The 21,003-nt window shown below is 32.5% G+C and overlaps 1 protein-coding gene and 1 non-coding gene across 2 annotated transcripts; one reads left to right on the top strand and one right to left on the bottom strand.

Annotated features, from left to right (window-relative positions):
• Nucleotides 1–9,900: 9,900 nt before the first annotated feature.
• On the top strand, nt 9,901–9,983 carry TRNAL-UAA (transfer RNA leucine (anticodon UAA)). Its single transcript has one exon. It is a non-coding gene; the product is annotated as a tRNA-Leu (tRNA).
• A 5,047-nt stretch (nt 9,984–15,030) lies between these two features.
• On the bottom strand, nt 15,031–20,087 carry LOC145602816 (rust resistance kinase Lr10-like). Its single transcript, XM_081658968.1, has 2 exons — nt 19,968–20,087; nt 15,031–16,018 (listed from the first exon to the last, which is right to left on the bottom strand). The coding sequence occupies exons 1-2, from the start codon at nt 20,070–20,072 to the stop codon at nt 15,077–15,079; spliced, it is 1,047 nt and encodes a 348-aa protein (XP_081515094.1). The 5' UTR covers nt 20,073–20,087; the 3' UTR covers nt 15,031–15,076.
• Between the last annotated feature and the right edge of the window lie 916 nt (nt 20,088–21,003).

Genomic DNA, 21,003 nt, shown 5'->3' with positions numbered 1-21,003 from the left:
TAGCTATCACAAATAAATAATGTTTAATCATGGATTATTATACTCATTTCGTTATTATACGTTTTTTTTTTTTTCCCAACATCTTTCTTATAAGTTTGTCTTGCTTATTTATTTAAAATGAATCATTAAATTTTAAGAGAAGGAAAAAATATTGATCATTTAGTTTGCTCATGCTTAATGGATAATGCATCAACATGTACAAGAAAAAAATATATTCATGTGATATCTTGTTAGATTTGTCCCAACAAGTTATTCAAAATATTCAAAAATTTGATAGAAAAAAGGGTCTTATTATTTTATGTACAATCATAAATTATCGTACATACAAACATATTAATAATTATCAGATCAATACATCAATTAATCAAATAACTGTTCAAGCTATATATAAGATATACATTCATGCATGCATGCTCACTACTACAAAAAGAGTGATTTTTGGACGCAATTGGTTCGACGCTGTTGAAGTGGCGTCAGTCTATATTTTTTGGTTCCGTGTTTTTGCGACGCTTTTTGTAGTCGGAAATTTTCTCGACACGTAAAAGCGTCGAGAAACTCACGTGATATGCACGTGAATAAAGTTGCCCGCAATTTTGAATTTTTTTAATGAAATAATTAGCGGGTTTGTGTATTTTCACCCTCAGTCGAAATAACTTAGGTTCCCAATTAAACGCACATCTCTATTCTGCTCTCCTCTAAACTCCATCATCATTCTCATATCGAAACCCTGCTCCAAGGACAGTCGGCCTTAAGTGAGGTTCCCCCTTTCCCCAACTGGTTATCTGATGCTGATGCCGCTACATTTCTGGGTTAATTTCTATTCTGCTCTCCGCTAAATTTGGTGAGGTTCACCTTTTCACCAAAAAAATCACAAATTTTAGGTTAATTTCTGGGTTTTGCTTGCTAAATTTCAAGGAATTTGGGGTTTTGTGGCTCGACACTTTCATAAATTTGAGGTATCAATTTACAATTTGCTGAACAATATTGTTGCTAGGTATATATCTCTATCGTTTTTGGCACCTAATATATCACAATTCTCTAAATTTTCGTTAAAATTGTGAATTATTTGTTTGCATGTCTTCGATTTTGCGTTGGTGATGAAGAACAAGAATCAATCTCTTGTTGCGAGGTTATTTTTTGGCCTTAATTAGATAAATTAATTTCTTTTTATGTTGTTTTTTTTCGTGAATTCTGTTTTTGAATCCAAGTTTTCATGTTTTTTTTTTTTCAAATTGTTTTTTGGTTTTTGTTATGATTTTTATGGTGTTTTAGGGTTTTAGTTTGGAATGTTATGGGTTTTTTATATGAATATTATAGGCTTTCAATTTTCTGGTTTTTGATATGAATTTTGTAGGCTTTGAATTTTATGGGTTTTAGTATGTAGGCTTTGAATTTTCTGGATTTTGATATGATGCCCGTAAAACATACAATTGCTTCTGGTTCATCAATATGTAAAGGAAAATTCAGTACTTATTTTAATGATTGAGAGAGAGAAAAAGAGATGAAGACTTTCGTTTTATTATCAAATTGATGTAGAAATATTTATATCACATGTAAAAAAATTAAACGAAAAGAAAAATATATGGTGAAATATTTATTCAAAATCATTAAAGAAAAAATAAAGTTTTTATGTGATTCACCTAGAGGGGAAGAATTGTGGACCAAAGTTAAAGTTGGTGATGCTAGCTTTAATGTGGAAGTGTTCCTGGGACACATATAGTGTGATGTTTATTTTGGTAACGTTAATGGCATTTGGATTAGGCTGATGCATGCAGATCTGAGTAAGCTATTTTCGATTATGTAACAAAAAAAATATCAATTATGAGCCAGCTATGGATAAAGTAGAGAGAGATATGTTAGTGATTTAATCCTTAATTAACCTTATAATATAGCTTTAAAATTTATTGAGTGTTCTCTTTGGCAATAGTTAGGTTCCGTTCAGTATCACTATCAATTTATTATTTCATCTATTTCTAAATAATTTGATAAATCAAATATGGTTTTTGATATGAATTTTATGGGTTTTTTATACGAGTTTTCTTGTTTTTCTATGGTGATTTTGTGGCTGATGATTGCATTCTGTCTTCACATGCTCTACTCTTAGAAGCAATAGCCTACTGCCTCCCCTAGCCTAGTTCTCTTTCATTGCCTATATTTTTTTAGCTCTTATTTTGGATTAAGAATCTGAAATATTGACAATTGCTCGGTGATGACAATTGCCTCTTAGAGGTAAAAGTAAGCAATGTATCAATTTACATAATTGATAGAAATTTATGTGCAGAAAGCTTACTTCTGGTGCTCCCCTGCTGCTTGCTGTCTTGACATGTTATCTTCCATCTTTTGCTTCTATATTTGAGCCTAAAACCATGATATAAAGCATGATGGACAGGATAAACAACTTAGAGAAAAGTAATCTATTGTAGAAGTTAAAGTAGAAACTCAAAATATTAATCAATACTCGTTAACCTGTAGAATTCAGTTCATAAAAGGTAGTAAGCTATAATATAATAGGATCACCTGAGTGAGATGATAGCATGGATTAGTTTTCCTTTGATTTGAGGCTATGTTGTTATAAATTAAGCGGCTGAGAATTGTAACTTAATAACGATTACTAGAATGCTTAAGTATTTGATTAATTGAATTGAAGTTGGAAGGATACACGTGACTAATTAAGCTAAGAATGGAAAAACCATCAAATGACATTGTTGGAGTAGCTTGCCTTCTTTCCATGAATTCTCTTAAATAACTTTGTCTTGTTGCACATTGTCTTTGGCCACCTTTGACTCTTGCTGCCCCTGTTTTGTGCGCCTTCTTTCCATGAATTCTCTTAAATAACTATGATCTTATTATTCGCATGAAGACCTAAGACCACACTCAGTTATCATAACTTCATGAGGAACAAAGCAATCATTCTGAAGAAAACATGCACAAAAACTCTAAACTCCACTAACCAGATTCTATACCCTTTTATTTTTAAAACTTCATTGGAACTTCTGATTTATATGTCATTTCACCTTGCTTTCAAAGATGTGGTCAATTTCTATGATTCAATAATATATCTTTATAAGTTGTGTTTTATTGTTTGCTTTAAGGTGCAATAGTTTTCTTCTATTTGGTTTGATTTATAACTGATAATATTACTTTTACTTGCTGCTTGCCAATTAATTTGTTAGCTAATCAACTTAAACTGATTATTTCTTTTTAACTTAATTTTGTTATTTTATTTAGATGCCAAGGGTAATACTACATTAGTAAGTGGTATTATTCTGCCAATTGATGTATGGAGTAATAACGTCGTCCAGTACTATGTCGAATTCAATGATTTATGCCAGCCAATTAGGAAGGGTGGACATATTTTGGTTAAATTCATTAGTATGCTTGCGAAGATGGAGTCACATTGTCCAGTTGGGGAAAAAGATTGGAAAGCAATCGACAAGCATTTTAAAGGGAAAATAATTAAAGACATAAGAGTAAGTATATTCATCCCTAAGACACATACTTAGACGGTCTCTTACTTCTAATAGATTACTTACTGATTTATATTTTTAACTAATTATTTTTACTGAAGGACCGTTTTGTGATTCCTCCTGGTGTGGAATATGACAACCAAGCTCTCAAGCGTGCCAATAAATGTTGGAGGCAGTTCAAATATTCTCTGAAACTGATTCATTACAAGCCACTAGAGAAGAAATTGGATGATATGTGTAATAATGTGCCACATGGAATTACCAGTAGTAACTGGGTTAAGTTGGTAAAATATTGGGATTCGGATTACGGGAAAGTAAGGACAATATTTACCTTATTGTTTACTCTATTAAACGTTATTTAATCTCTAACTAAAAAATCTGAAAATGTGATTGCAGACTATGTCAAAATGCGGTAAAAAGTAGGCACGAGCTTGTCAAAATCAGATTCATACATCTGGCTCTAAAAGTTTTGCAAACCAACAAGCTGATGTTGGTATAGGATGATGTTGAAGCTAAGGTTGAAGAGTTGAGGATGGTGCACCCTAAGATGTTTGAAGAAGAGCTCGAAGATGAAGCATTTCAGCAAACTATGTATGGCAATGAGATTCACGATCGTCCGGTGGGTTACGGACAAGGGGTTAAAAAGGGGGACATTTTCGGAGTACGTGGTGTGTTAAGGAAGGAAGGCTATGGAAAAGTTCAAAAGAGGACTATTGTGATGGATAGTGTTAAAGAAGAAGTGAATGCTTTGCACAAAAAAAATGATACACTATCTCAAGAAAATGAAAAGCTGAAAGACGAGGTCGGACACAACAATCTTCTTCTTAAAGCGCTTGTTGGACAATTTTCTCAGATTGTAGGTGCAGTTCGTCAAGGGAATGCATCTCCGGATCTTCTAGACAACGCATCTGAATTCTTAAGAAAGGCAAAACATCAGGTAACATTTAGAGCTTGTGTGAATGCTTGCTTGTGATGAGTGTGTGTGTGTTCCCTGCTCCCCTACTACTGCTTGTCCTGCTCCCCTGCTGCTTTTATACTACTTGTCTTAACTTGAGCTTGTGTGAACATCTGAACTTGAGTTGTTGCTCTTATTTCAGAACTGACATTAGAACTTGAATTTCAGAACTGAATTCAGAACTGAATCCAGAGCTGAATTCAAGAACTGAACTCCGAACTGAATGCAGAGCTAATCTTCAGAACTAAAAATCAGTTCTGGAATTCAGTTCTGAAAATCAGTTCTGCAATTCAGTTCTGAATTCAGTTCTTGTTATTTCAACTATGATGCATTGATGTTTGTTGTTCTTAAGTGTTGTTGTTGTTTGCTTTTGGTAGTTTGCTTTTAGCTATCATCAATTTGACTTTGAGCTTTATTATGGCTGAAGTTTGGGGATAAAAATGTGTTTGTTGTTAGAGTTGTTACCTCCCCCATTTTGAATTTGTTATGTGATTGTTAAGGTCTGATGATTTTACTTGCTCTAATTTTTTTAAAAAAAAATATACAAAATTTCTCATAAAAGATGGATGAATAAATAAGACAAGTAAAATGAAAGTGAGATGAATTCAAACAAAGCTGATGTACATATATGTATATGAAGTATGAACTAAGGTCTGATGATTTTACTTGCTCCCCTGCCTAAGTGTTTGTATGATTGTGACTTTTATACATATAGTCTTAATTTATTGGATAGATAGAGTATAGGGATCAATGAATATAGTGGGTGCCTTTGTTCTGTATTATATTGTTTGGTTCCTAGAAAAGGTAAGAGATCTTCAGCTGTAGAAACTCTTAATCCCTTCAATATAGCATATATACTTATGTTGCTCAGACTTGGATATGATTGTCTAGCACTTTGAGTTATCTTTTTTCCTGAAAAATATAATGTATGCCTTTGAGATCTTCATGGATCAATTATGGTTTTAATCATTTCACTACTTCAAATTAGTTTAGTGAGTTAGCTCACCCAAGATAAACAATGGTGAATAGAAAAGAATTAAGCACCAGTAGTAGAAGCATAAAAACCATGAATAACTTTGTATTTTCTGTAATATAGTGTAAGAATTATCTGCTGGCTGAGAATGTGAGGAACTCTAACTGATGGAGCATGCTTTGTAAATGGCTCTAACTGATGGAGCATGCTGAGAATGCTTTGTAAATGGCTTGCCCAGTTGCCCTATTGAAATAAAAGTCTAAAAAGTGGGGTGTTTCATTATGTTGACTATACATTTTCTTCAATGGTCCATGATTGAATCTACTTACAGCAAAATTTATTTTTATGGGTTTCTTCTGTATGATTCAATGAATACAATAGCTATAGTGCTTTTGTCTATGCATTGTTTACTCTTTGTAATTTTGTGTGAGTGGGTTAGATGTCTGTGATATCTTCTTGACATTATCTTCCTTGCCTTTTGGTCCCTCCTTTATGATCTAGTATATTCCTTGTTTACCCTAGGTTTTTTTGTTCATTAACAGTGAGACCTTTTGATGAAATAACAGTGAGACAGTAGACAATAGACGTCCACTAAGAACTCTTGATGAAAGACCTTTTGGCTTTTTTTGTTCATTTATATTTTTATGTTTAACTCACAATTCTATGTTTAAATACAACATGTTGAATCTTGAGCCTATATTGTGTAATGTACTAATTTATACTTTGTATTTTTTTTTTTTTTTGGAAGATTGGAAAAGGCAATGTAGGTGCAACAAAAGAATAGGCCGGGACACTTGAGCATCAACAAGCGACTATATCGATCAATGTGGCCATCATCTATCTATTTTGGGTTTTAGTCTTATATTAGTGATGTATTTATTTAGGGACAAGCTACATACTATAATATGCGACCTTTTTTTTTTTTTTTTAATGATTGTACTGTGTTGATGTTTTCTTTTCTAAATTTGGTAATTAACTACGTACTATTTTTATTGTTGATTAATTATTGTTTTTTTTTAATCTAGTTATATAGAATATTTGTTTATTTTTATTTTAATGTTATTACTTTAATTTATGATAAATTTAAATAATTATAATGTATGTATGATGATAATAATTTGATAAAAGAAAAAAAAAGCTTAAAAAATAAATCTAGACGCTTTTTAATGTCTACATAATTGGACATTTTCAAATTTCAAAGACTTTCCCGCCATACCATAGGACGACACGAATAAACGCAAGACAACAAAAAGCATCGCTAAATTTGATTATGTGGACAGGAAAAAGCGTCGCTAAAAAACTACATACATTTGGGATAATGCGTGAAATACGTAATTATCGACGCTTCGTATATTAGTTTGGACACTAAAAAGCGTCGAGAATCTCGACGCTTTTTTGTGTCCCTGAAAAATTTTCGACTCACGGATTTGCGACGCTTTTTTGCAGCGTCGAGAAATAATTTTTCGACGCTTTTTAGCGTCGAAAAAAGGCCTAAAAAGCGTCTAAAAACCACGCTTTTTGTAGTAGTGGCTTTATTTACATCATGATCATATTTACTCATTTAGATGATTAGTATGGTTAGACTTCCAAAGGCTGAGCTCAAAATTCTGATGCTTCTTTCTAATAAACTTCTCAGCTTCATCATCAACATTATTTTCATAATACCCTTTTTCAGTAATACCACCATTGTGTTGGTAGTAGTGGTTGTGCGGCCTCGTCGTCGCGGTGTTCTTACGTTCAGTATTCGGCTGCTTGTTCTTCTTCAAGGGCGATAAAACATGAGAGAAATAGATCTTATTTTCATCTAATATACTCTCTGTCCTAACAACCTTGCTCCATTTTCCGAACAACGGCATTCTCAATTAATGAATTAATCAATGAAAAATTAATCAACCCTTTCTCTTGATTCAGAACTAATTTTGTTTGTAGGTTTAGTTGAAGGATGAGGAAATAATGGACCTTCAAAGGCCTATTTATACAATTATACGTGTATTTTTTTTTTGGTTCATGTATTAATTTTTTTTAGAGAATTTAAGTTGATCGAACACGCTTTGGATTTCTGTATCTACTATGAGAATTCTAAGCAGTCCTACATATATAACTTTTTTTTTTTTTTTTTGATATTTTAATAATTTTCATATGCCGCTATTAAGGCCCTGTTCTCTTCACCTTAAAAAAATAATATTAAGTAAAAATAATTTTAGTTCAGTAAAAATAAGTTCAGTTCAGTAAAAATAATTTCAGTTCAGTAAAAATAAGTTCAGTTCAGTAAAATTCAGTTTTCTTAAAGAAGAATTATAATAGAAAATCAGTAAAAATAATTTAAGTTCGGTAAAAATAATTTCAGTTCAGTAAAATTAAGTTCAGTTCAGTAAAAATAAGTTCAGTTCAGTAAAAATAATTTCGGTTCAGCAAAATTAAGGTGAATCAAACATGGCCTAAGTCTTACGAGTATTAAATATTAATTAGATCGACTTTGTGTCAAAAAAAAATTAGATCGACTTAATTGCCAAATAAACACGCTAGTATATTTATGTATATGCTATGTAGAATCTTCAAAAGTAAATTGCATCATTTTAAATTTCTACTTTGGGCTACATTAGATGTATTATGAATGTATGATTTATTAGTGTAAAGTCTTGATGTATGTGCTTACGAAAACAAGGTTTAATTAGCTTAAAGATGGTCACTTAGCTTTAGCTTTCGTGCGCCGTGATTAAACTAGCCGTGGTCCGCCATGGAATCTCTACATATACTCAAGCTAAATTGTCATTGAAAACTTAAAGGCTGGTGGCCGTCTTCTCTGAATTCTGCTTTTAGAAAATGCCTTGTTATAAATTCTATATTTTGATGGGTTACTAGTTCAACTTTGTTGGCTAAGCTACTTGCCTATTTGCTAAAGATATAATTTCCAGCTTACTTTGTGGATATGGTGAAAAATTGTAACTTAAACCTAAATTTACCAATATAATAAGTATATAATAAAATAATAACCGGTTTTTGGGGCCGAGCTATATCCCGATTACAGTTTGCCTTAAAAAAATGTCTTGGTTACGATCATTACATTAAATTTGCAACTTAACATTTAATTTTCTCGTAATCTTATTTTTTTTTTTTTTTTTTACGGATTAATTTATTATTTATATTTTTAGCGGAAAGAAAGTCTCATCCTGCGCTCCCTGGTGGAATTTTGATGAAGTATATAGTCGTTTTGTTTTCGGGGCAAACACGTTAATAAAAGTAGCCATGTCCCAACAACGACTCTCAATTCATTAAGGGTCACCTTAAAAAGATAAATGTGTATTAATATGAACTTATCTTGTTATCTAATACTTATAACACTTTGTATGAAATAACAATAATTTAATTATTTTAGCTGTACATTGAACTTGTCTATGGCTGTATTTTTTATTTATAAATAAAATTATAAATAGAAAATAAGATGAACATATAGAATAATTTTTATAAGAATAATTAAACAAATGCTCCAGATTGGATTTGATTGCTTGCATATCAGTGTATAATTACTTGATAAATCATATATTTATATAGTTTTATTTAGGCACGTTAATGCTAGTTTTAGAGCTTTTTCATAGTCTTCTTAGTCGTTTTTAGAGTCATGTCTGCATAAGTTATCATATGTCGCTCTATTACGCTCCGTTTGTGTTTTTCTTAATGTTTCAGGTGATTTCATAGTCATTGAAAACTTTCGAAGTGTTTAGAGATGATTTAGATGATATTTGAATGGAAATCGATGGATCAAGTTCATTGATCGAGGGATTTTTGCTCGTGGATGTTGGCTCTAAGAATTTTATGCATGGAAAATGAAAATAGCATCCACGAGAGTCGCTATGGACCTTACAGAAGCGAATTTGAGTTAGAAACGGAGAAAAACGAAGGCTTGCAAGGTATCAAAAATGACCTTTGCTCACTGTTTTGACCATAACTCATTGAAGTGATTAAAGATGTGTTGAAAACTAGACTTGAAGAGCTTTCCAATGATAGGTCACACGCCCCGAGAAGATTCCTAGAACAGAAGTTATGAGCATTTGAATCTAAGCAATGCAATCAGTCAACCGCAGGGCTGGCTGCGCCTCTGTCCCGCGCCCCCTCGAAGGTTGCTGCCGCCACTGCCAGGGTGCGGGAACCACCCGACAACGGCGCCAAAAACTTGATGAATAAAAAGTTATACCGCAAGTGCACAGTGTCTATTGTTAGCAGAGATTTAGCAAATACAGGTCGAATCCCACAGAAAGACAGGTTCTATTAGTTTTTGCCCAATTATTATGAACTATTTCTATAAACGAAGAATGATTTGATGATTAATTAACTATATCTAAATACTTTACCATAAACTTCAGGCACATGAATGAAGTAGTTTTTTTTTTTTTTTTTTTGATTGGCCATGGTGTTTATTGTTTAAACGGTTTAAACCTGTTCAATATAAATTTGACGCCAAAGGAATTCTTATATATAAGTAAATGACTAACATTTATTTTATCGAAGCTGGTTTGCCCGAGTGGTTAAGGGGGCAGACTTAAGATCTGCTGCACATAAGTGCGCGTGGGTTCGAACCCCACAGCCAGCACTATTTAATTTTTGATCTTTTCTTTTTTTTTTTTTCTTTTTTTTTTTTTTTGAGGGATAATTTTTGATCTTTTAATTCTTATGATGTTTGGTTCTTTTGCAAAAGTGTATTTATTTTTATATTTTAATTTTTAGTATACTTAATTAAAAAATACTCTAGTTTGTATTTTTGGGTATTAAGGCATAAAATGAGCAGCTAAAATATGTGTATTACAAATTCACAATCACAAACTAATTAATTCGATAACAAGAGATTTGAACGCTAGCTAGAAAACAGCATGCCCAAGATACACAGAATACCTTAAGTTCAATAAATGTTTTAATTTTGCCTACATATTTAAAATTAGTTGCATATTCATCATATAGATTGATTGATTACATCCAATTGCTAAGCGTAATTAAACTTCTGATGTCTTTTCTTAATATATTCCTCTGCTTCGGCATCAACATCTTCATCATGTAGCTGTTGCATCATTCCCATTCTTTTGCTACACTCGACCTTCCGGTTTATCTTCTTCAATGGAACAAGGACATGGGAGAAGTAGATTTTGTATTCATCTAATATATGCATACCCTCTGTGTGAACTACTTTAGTCGATTTTGTGTATGAAGACATTTTTTATCCAACCTTTTTTCACTTGGGAGATGATGAATACTTCGTATTATGTATGTATGTATGTATGTATTGTGAGTTTGTGACTAATAATAGTTTTGTGGATTTGTGGTGTATATTTGGATGGTAGATAAAAACACTCATGCAACTTGAAAGAAATTATATATAGGGTGTTGTCAGGTAAAATTATACTCTATGTATCAAAGAATAATGTCTAGTTACAGCTATTTAAAAGTATAAGGTTCCTTGCTTCATCGAAAAAAGTATGGTTTTTAATTTTGTTTTGTACTCTCTGGTCTTTTATAAACAAAAAATGATGCATCTATAAAGAAATAGATGAGGGTTTTTTTATTTGAAAAGGACCTATAATAAATTCATTGAATTGGATGATTTTTTGGATGATTTTTGAAGACCTAAAATAATCTTGATACGTTGTTATTTACAAGCACATCGACATCCAGCTTTGATTGAGATACCAATTCCTTGTGTTAGCAAATTAAGTACTGTACATTTTTACTTTTTTTTTTTTTGACAGGCCGTTCCTTTTTACTTGAGCAATCAATAATCATTAATGTATTTATTTGCTAATTAAATAGTCTAAGATTTTGGATGCGTATCATTGAGATGTGACTCCTTTATGCTACTTCTTTTTGTCCATGAATATGTTTAATATATCATCTTTTATATCATAGATTTTCAATAAGTGGAAACTATTCATGAGCTATGTGTTTGAAAAATGATTTACAAAAAGTAGATTCTTTGAGCACCATTCATACATTAAATTATCAAGACTATATTTTTTCTTACAAATAAATCACAAAAATACTAGTAGTAAAGAAGAGTGTTGTGTAAAATTCAAAACATGTCAACTAAAGATAAATAAAGGTAAAAAAAGCCGAAACTAGTCTTGTTAGGGACGATACAATAGATAAATACAATATCAGAAAGAATAATACGAGTACATAAAATACGGAATGACAAAAACAACACACGATATTTTTACGTGGAAAACCCCGGCCCTCAACAATAAGAAGAAAAATCATGGCTCTAATCTTCAGGGATAAAAACAACTTCACTAACGGCAATGATTTTGAGAGTACAATGACCGCCACCACAATTACAATAATATCAAATTAAATACAATGTACTTTAGGATAGTGTACACTAAATACCCTTAACAATAGTACGTACTTATAATACTAAACCTAAAAATACCCCTCATGCAGTCACACTTATACTATTGTGTTTGTCTCTCATACGTTTCTTCCCTCACACTTAAACTATTAATTATTCCAACAAGTCCTTCCAAATGCAATATAAATTCAAGGATTAGCCAAACCTTAATTAATTGTTATAATGAACCTAATCCTCAATTCTCAAACAATGTAGAAGTCCTAAGCTCGATCTTTTTCATAAGTAGGCTCTAAGTTGAGAGATTATGAAACTTGAAATTCAATAGAATAATAGGGAAACTAATAGGGGGTGATTTTAGAGATGTGAGTTAGACTACAAACAATCAACATGACTAACTTTATATGATTGTATGTTGTATCAGTAAAAGTCAACAATTAGTCAATTACATACATGATTTAATAGTAAACATCATAAATAAACCTTGCTCTCAATCTCAACCACAGATACAACCATATAAGCTGATTAACTATTGCATATATTTCAATCAAGTAGAATTCCTGGATATCCATTTGCTAAGCACAAACTTCTGATGTCTCTTCTTAATGTAATCCTCTGCTTTGGCATTAACATCGCCTTCATCAACTCCCCTGCTACCATCATAGGACTGCTGGTTGTGCTGCGCCTTTGTCGTGCAGCCCGATTCGCCCCTCGGCTTCCTCTTCAATGGAGACAGCACATGAGAGAAATAGATGCGGTATTCATCTAATAAACTCTCTGTGCGAACTACCTTGCTTGAATTTTTTGTTGATGACATTTCTGTTTTTACAAGGCTAACTTTCTCTTTGAATTGGGTGTTTATCAGTTTAATTTGTGAGTAATTAGGAATAAATTGTCCTATATTTATAGGCATGTATCGCAGGCACACAAGTTGTATTGTTGTTTAATTATATGTTTATATTTCTGCTATATGCACGTTTTTAATGATGTAGTCTAGATTTAAGATCAAGTACTTATTATATATTTTAATAAAGTGATCAAGCTAAGTAATTAATATAGCTTAATGGCAGTCTTTCTCTGTATAACAGTAATTTTCAATCTCAAAGTACCATTTTTCCTTCATAATATAATTATTTAACGAAGTATCTGTCTTTAGAATCATATAAAGGTTATCTAGGCTTGAAAAGCTACCTTGCTAGCTACAAAGTATATCGTATCCCATGCCATAAGGCTCATAATGGTAAGATTTGATATATCTTTTAGATAATATATCTATGTATGATACAATTATACAAACTTACAATAACTTATTGTATAATAGTTGTGCTTACTTATTTTAGGTGTAATAATACTACATATATACACTAAACAACAATTTCACTAGTTATTATTTTGTATTTAGTATTGCCTAAATTTAGGGCACATACCAGACTGACCATTTTGCTGACAACCAGATTTCCGGTAAAACAATCTATACTTTTATACATTAAAAAAGTTTAGGAAATTTTGACTTTTACCACAAAAAAAAAAAAAAAATCAAAAAATTATTTTTTACCACCAAAACTTCTAAAACTTTTATTTTATCACCAAAAAATTTCTAAAAATTGTTTTTTACCGCCAAACGTCAAGAAAACCGTTAAATCTAACGGCTTAAAAAAATTTCCTTCGAATTTCGTGTGCAAAATATGTTTTTCATAGGTTTAGGGGGGCATGTCATGGGTTTCGAACACTAAATCTTATGGGAACAAGATCAAACTCCTTACCATCTTAGCCAATTATAAATCATGTCGTTTATATAAATACAAATATAAATGGCACACACTGAATAAAAGGAAAAACTGAAAATGAAAAAAATAATTAAGAGTAATAGAATGAACATTTCCCAAATAATGGACAGTAAATAAAATAATAATAATAATAATAATAATAATAATAATAATAATAATAATAATAATAATAATAGTAGCATTATGTTCAACATTTATGAACAACATACTCAAGCAACATATGTATCAATTCATAATACCACAATTATATTATATAATTGACACACACAACAACCATAAAAAAAAATGATAAAGAATTTTTTAATCAAATCGACAATTCAGTGCAACACCCGGGCCTCACACTTTATATTATTAGAAGGTAATCGATTCTAGAATATTAATACCATTATTACTCCTACAAGTGAAAAGTTTCGGGATTCAATTAGGCAATTATCTACTCAAAATTTTTATATGCTAGTTGTACCTCCACTATACATTTATTAATCGGTACTTGCAAAAAGGAATATCGCTAACAGTTCACCATTTATTATTTCATAGAAAAGTTAAGCACTACTTAGCAATTTTGCATCTTTAATTAAAGAAAGATGTAAATAGAAGTAAGAATGATCACTTCCTGTTCGGCCATTCTCAATCGGATTATTAGTTGAAAGTGAGTGATAGATACGATAGATACATTGTACACACGTTTAAATCCTAAAATAATTTTCCTTATTCTTTATTTCTTTCATCACGCTTGGCAATGTAAAACTTTAAAATCAATATTTTAATATTCCATACGTTAAAATTATTAAATTTATATATTATGATAATAATTATTGAGACGAATTCAAAAATATCTCACATGAATATGTTTTTCCTTACATATTTACAAAAGACAGTTAAAAGAGAGGTGGACATAGTGTAAAAATCAAAACGGATCAAGTATATAAGAATGGAGGAGAATATGATAGGGTTACCAAGGTATGTTTTGGTGTGCATATGTTCTCAACACAAACCTTTAAATAAAACATATGTTCAGTAATTTACTGAACATCCATTATAAAGTGACAATAAAATGCGCAAAAGTTACACTACAACGCACAAAAGTTACTCTGACATATATGGGAAAATTCAAGTTTATCAATTTGATAAACAAAATTTGTTAACCAAATGACACAATTGTAAATAAGTCAACAACTTTTTGTTAAATATGGGTCCCACTGTTGTTGATATATTTACGAAAATGTCATGATGACCGTGCATTTATGTTGTTTTATTTACCATTTTGCCATTTGATAAACAAATTTTGTTTATCAAATTGATTAACTGGAACTTCCTCGGCATATATAAGAGTTATTTATGCTTCATTAATAAATTTGACAAAAGTGACACTAAATTTAACAAAAGTGACACTAAATTTAACAAAAGTGAACTCGATGTACAGTAAATTACTAAAAACCGGGTGTATAAAAAAGTGAGTGATGTTCTCAATCATACTTGCATAAAATTAGACATGCCTAAATATTACGAAGTATATAATAACAATTAGTAAGTATTGGCTATTTGAATCTCCAATTTGCTGCTCTAAGATTTGAGTAATGGAGAAGTGCTTTTAGTTGATGATGAATTTCTATTACCTTCACTAAGTAACCCGAAATTATCTTGCAAATGAGCAAATGGATTTGGTGGTGAATCAATCGGAATCCCTCCTTCCAACATCTTAACAACAGAACTCATCAAAGGTCTTGCATTTGGCAAGTATTGTACGCACCAAAGAGCAACCTTCACCATTCTCTCTGCCTTCTCCTTATCGTCCTCTTCGATACCTACAAGCGACAACATCTCCGCTAACTCTCCCTTGTCGAACCTCTCATACGCCCACCTCGGTAGCCACTCTTGGCTAGTACCACTAAGATTAGTGTCATGGTTTCTTCTTCTCCCTACAATCTCAAATAAAAGCATTCCAAAGCTGTAAACATCGCATTTGTGAGTAACCGGGTAGGGAGTCCATAACTCTGGAGCAGCGTACCCTGGAGTTCCTCGACAACCTGACATAACAACGTGTGTGTTATCTCGATTGCATAACATTGCTAGCCCAAAATCCGCAACCTTCGGATTTAACCTTGCATCTAATAGTACATTCCCGGGCTTAATGTCATAGTTAATGATTCTTTTTTGGCATTCTTCATGTAAATATGCTATACCTCTAGCGGTACCAACTGCAATTTGTTGTAACTTCTCCCATGTTACAGACGTGTCGTTATTACTTTTTTCGCGAAATAATAGATTATCAAGGTATCCTTGCTCCATATACTCGTAAACTAAGGCTCTCATTGTAGGATCAAAACAAAAACCATAGAGCCTTACTAGATTAAAATGATATGTTCTACACATAGTGCTTACTTCTGCCATGAATTGTTCTTCAACCCTCTTACTTACATTCTCTTTCAACACTTTTACTGCGACTTGAATCCCATTCGGAAACTCTCCTTTGTACACCACACCAAATCCACCAGACCCTAATACCTGCACATCAAATTTATTCACATGCATAATTAGAAACAAATTAAAAAAAAAATCCTCCTATGAAGCCATGAAGGCTATGATTCGTGTCAAAGCTAAATTTTGAAGTGCATATGTTGATGTATAAAGGTTTTGATGATGAGGAACTTAAACTGAAGCAAACTCATCTAATAAAGGTTTCTCAAGTGTTTGTTTAGCCTAGGTGAAATTGATCTTGGAGATGGAAGAAGTAGCTGATGCTAGGAAGCCTTGAAGAAGCTTTTTATCCAGAAAGTTATTCAATAAGAAGAAGAGTTCCCTCACAGGAACTGAGTTCCCTAACAGGATCGTTCCCTAACAGGAACCTGAAGATGAATGACTAAGTTCTTTGGAGGAACTTAGTAAAGCGTGGAGCCCAAGTTAACCTACCAGATCAAGAGCGCAGCGCAGCAATAGTTTAGTTAAGATTTTATCTTCTAGATTTATTGTTAAATATGTTAAGTAGGATATGCATGGAATTTATTAAAGGCATGACAAGATAAGCTTGGCAAATTAATTAAAATCGGAAAATATAAAAAGATAGAATTCGAAGTAGATTTTAACTTAAATGCTTATTTCCTAAAATCAGTTTGTTAAAAAGATATTATGCTTTTTAACTAAATATTTCTATCTTATTTTCTGAAAAGATTTTCTTCACAAAGATTTGTTTAAAACCGTGTTTTAAGATAAGTTAAGTTTAACTTATTTATCTTTTTGAAAACCTACTTTCTATACGGGTCTTGCTTGTATAAATAGTAGAGAATGAAATGAGTTAAGGTTTTTGTGAGTTTTATGCGTGAAGAATTACAGAGCTTAAATTGTGTAAGTTTTCCAAGCTTATAAACTTGTCATATTAGTTTCGGGTTTCATGCATAGCTTGCCTATCATATACTAGGAGTTTATTTCTTGTATTTGGTTTGCGTTAATTGGGAGAGAGTATTTTATTAATCTTGTTTAAAGTGTTAGCTTCTGGTGAGAAGGGGAAGATTTGTACTTGGGGAGTATGAGAGAATCTAAGTGTGGGACTTAGATCAGGTAGAACATGGTGTTGTTCTGTAGAGAGTTCATTTAGGAACTTGAGAGTATAGACTTAATTATAATAGGTTGTAACTTGGTGTTTGCCCTATTATAGTGAAAGTGTTTGTGTTTGAAATCCCTAAGGTAGGGTCGAGGTTTTACTTCTAGTTGGGCACTAGAAGGTTTTCTCGTAAAATACTGTGTGCTTTACAAGTTCCTGTTTTATTCTGTTTTGTTCTGTTTTATATTTCGAAAAATAGTCACTAGGAACTCACCTACAATTCACCCCCCTCTTGTAGAGTTCGTCTCAACTAACAGCATACATTAACTAACTTTGAAGGGATGGTCCTCCTTTGCCACTATCTGTTGGAAAATATGGCTAAGGAGATGGGTGTTTGGTTAACAAAACATTACCACTCAACAATGGTGGGCAGCTACTAAAGGGGTTGTCAATGAATCTTTTTTGTTTGGACCAGGGAATATTATTGCTAAACCGTTATGTACCATGCATAAGTAATCCAACCATTGCTCGCTATACTATTTACATTGATGCTTTCCACTGTGCAAGAACAATGAGTGCAGGGTTATGTTAGCTTGTATATGTAGAGATCAACAAGGTTCATGGGTGCAAAAGATTGCAATCCATGTCATGGTCACCTCCCCACTACTTGTTGAATGTCTGGCCATCCTTGTGGCCTTCCAATGGTGCAACAGAAATAACTGGAATGAAGCTGTTATTATGTCAGATTGTCAGAGATGTGTTAAGGCAATTACTCAGCATAGCACTGCAGCTGATGATCTGTACAATTTTGCTCTTACTTGCAGGCACCTAAGCCAAAGTCTACAAGAGGTCAAGCAGATGTATGTGTCAAGGATGAAGGTGGAGGAGGCAGACAAGCTAGCCAGGGAAGCCAGATTGGATCTTGCAACCCCAACTGGGGTTACAACCCCTGATATGTTACTTTGTAAAGCAGTACTTTTAACCCTACCCCTTATTTTGGATGATGTTCTCTCTGACTCTAATTTGCTATTATTAGTCCTACTAGGATGTATGTGGGTGTTGTGACACCTTATTTTAACCCCCACTGATGGGAGAAACTTGGCTGTATGTTTGGTGGTTATTACAAATCCTAATTAATTAATCTGATCTTTTCTACAAAAAAAAAATAAAAAATAAAAAATAAAAAATAAAAATTAACTAGCTAACTTAACTTTTAAAGCAAGGAATTTCAAGAATTAAAATAATAATTTAACATGGTTTTTTTTTTTTTTTAATTTTAATTTTTATAACAAGTCAAGTCAATTATACGCCCAGAACTATTAAAAATAGAAGATTCCATAGAGTATATAAGCCAACCCTAAACTTCAGCCATTAAATTAACTTAAACTTTTGGTTGAGATAATTCTCTAATATGATATCAGAGGTCACGGGTTCAAATCTCATCCCCACGCTTTCAAAGTTTTCAAGTGGAATATTTCGTGCTGGTATGAGAAGGCCCATGCTTTATCTACATTTCAAGCTCAATGGGCTATCATGTAAGGGAGCATTACATAGTTTATCACTTGTTAGCAGTGGCGGACCTACCCTTGGTCCAGGTAGGTCACGTGACCTAGCAAAATTTTATTAAAAAAATAAATAAATAAAATTAAAAAAACAAAAAACACGGACAGCAGTACTGGAAGGGGAAAAGAAACAAAACAAAGACCATATTCAAAATCACGCACTCTCATCCTCTCAAATCTCAATCTCTCTCTTCGCTCTTCGCCGCCGCACCGCCAGTCGCCGGAGTCGCCGCCGCACCGCCTGTCCGCCTCGCCGGTTGCTCCATCCGCATACACACACACTCGCGTTCTTCGACTCTCCTTGCTGCCAAGTAAGTTTGTTTTTAAGTTTTTAAATTTGTAAATTATACCCAAATTGTTGAATTATTGGGTTGAGTACTTGAATTTGTGATAAATTGAGTAGATTATGTAATTTAATCTAATTAATTCGTGTGTGTTCTATTGTTTTTTGAAATTGTTGATAATTTATCAATTTAGGGAGTTAGGGTTTCTGATTTTTTTAGGAATTGAATTGCTGCTTTTTTTTTTTTAGGAATTGAAATTGTTTCCTGTAAATTGATAATTTGATATAATAAATTGTTTCCTGTAAATTGATATTATAAATTGACAGTAAAATTGATTAATTGATGATTTCATATTAGAACATATTGACAGTAAACTGTTTTTTTTTTTTTGGAATTGATTAGTTAGGATAATTGCATATGTGGATTGTAAATTGAAGCATTTGTGGTTTTCTTAATCTAATTGTTAATGTAAATTAATTTTCAGAATGAAAAGGAAAAAAATGTGTGATATCACAAGTTTCTTTGGTTGGTTACTTATATAGAGCGAGATATGTTTTTGAATGTTGACATGAATGATATTATAGATCGATGTCAAAACATGAAAACTCGTAGAGAGCAATTGTAATTTCCTTTATTTGGTTGTAATATGGATATTTATTACTTTTGGAATGTATTTTTTTTTTAATTATTAGCTTTTTTTTTTAATATTCTTGCATTAATTATTAATTAGTAGTCGGTGGTGACCTAGCACCCGAAAAATCCTGGATCCGCCACTGCTTGTTAGAGGACCATCTCAACCAAAAGCTCGAGCTGATGGTTGAGGCCCAAGAATATGTTTTATATTCTATTACGTCCCCTCACATGAGAGCCCTTAAATTTGGGCTTGAAATATGGATGCGGTCCTCAACATACCCTACATGAAATATTCCACTTGAAATTGGGGGGGGGGGGGGTGGATGAGATTCGAACCTGTGACCTTTGTGTCACGCTGGCTCTTGATACCATATTTGAGGACCATCTCAATTAAAAGTTTAAGCTATTTTATACTCTATCAGTATTATAGTGAGTACCTTGCAAAAGTTTTGGGTGCATTGAGTTAGCTCGTTTGCTGAGAATCGAGTAGGCTGCTCTCGTGCTATATCCTCTAGGAATCGCTCCATGGTTGCCCCAGCCATGTTTGCTTCTTGATGATTAAAATTGTTATTGTGTTGATTATTGCTAGAGCTATTACCTCCTACGGTCAACTGAGCTTGTGCATATTTTGGAAGTACATCCCTTGCCCTCTTTAAGCAGTAGATTATTGCGATTACTATTGCTATAGTAGCGACGATACTCACCACAATTGAAACTGCAACAGTTTACTAGACCATCTTAGGTAACAAAATATACATGAACTCATATTATTAATGTATCACACCAAATATCATATAGGTTTACTCCATTCTTTAATTATGCAACAATTGTATATACATGTCCGTATGATTTGGTTGGAAGGAGTTAGGAAGGATATGAGGTATATGGATTTGCATGAGGATGAAGCATTGGGCCGTAAGAGATGGAGGAAGATTTATGTCGATGACTACAGGGAATAATCAAATTTGGTTCATGTTAGCCGACCCTACTTATGGGATTAAGGCTTTGATTGATTGATTGATTATGTCACAAAGGACAACAAATTTATGCTACCACAGAAACAAAGAAAAAAAAAACCAGGATAAATCTAAAATCGAAAATTTAACAATAATGAGATATAAAAAAAACGAAAAATAGCAAAGTGATATTAAACTTATACCAATAGCTGCTGTGCCAATGGAACTAGCCGCGTGATCATATGTATCTATACCAGCATTGTCTTTAAATGGAGTAGCGCTCATTTCTTCTTTAAGTGTTCTTCTAATTTGTCGGCTTCAAGTGATGATAATACGTAGTACAAAGATTTGCTCAGACCATGGAAGCTCAACAATTTGCAAGGTGAGTTGAGACTTGAGAAGGGTATTAAATTAGCAAGTCCTTTTATTATTCTTTTGTTTGTATGTATATATATATATGTTTATTTGAATCTAATGTTTTGTTGACTTTACAAAATTAATTTTTTTTTTTTTTAAT

The sequence above is a fragment of the Chenopodium album genome, chromosome 21 (assembly GCF_948465745.1).
Source record: "Chenopodium album chromosome 21, dcCheAlbu1.1, whole genome shotgun sequence".
Classification (NCBI taxonomy): Eukaryota; Viridiplantae; Streptophyta; class Magnoliopsida; order Caryophyllales; family Amaranthaceae; genus Chenopodium; species Chenopodium album.
The sequence above is the reverse complement of the archived record's forward strand: the minus strand, read 5'-3'. Positions and strand labels throughout refer to the sequence as shown.

Coding starts and splice junctions, on each gene's coding strand:
- LOC145602816 (XM_081658968.1), bottom strand. CDS start 20,072: ATGGCTGGGGCAACCATGGAGCGATTCCTAGAGGATATAGCACGAGAG. Junction 16,019..19,967: donor GCACCCAAAACTTTTGCAAG/GTACTCACTATA, acceptor TTTGATGTGCAG/GTATTAGGGTCTGGTGGATT.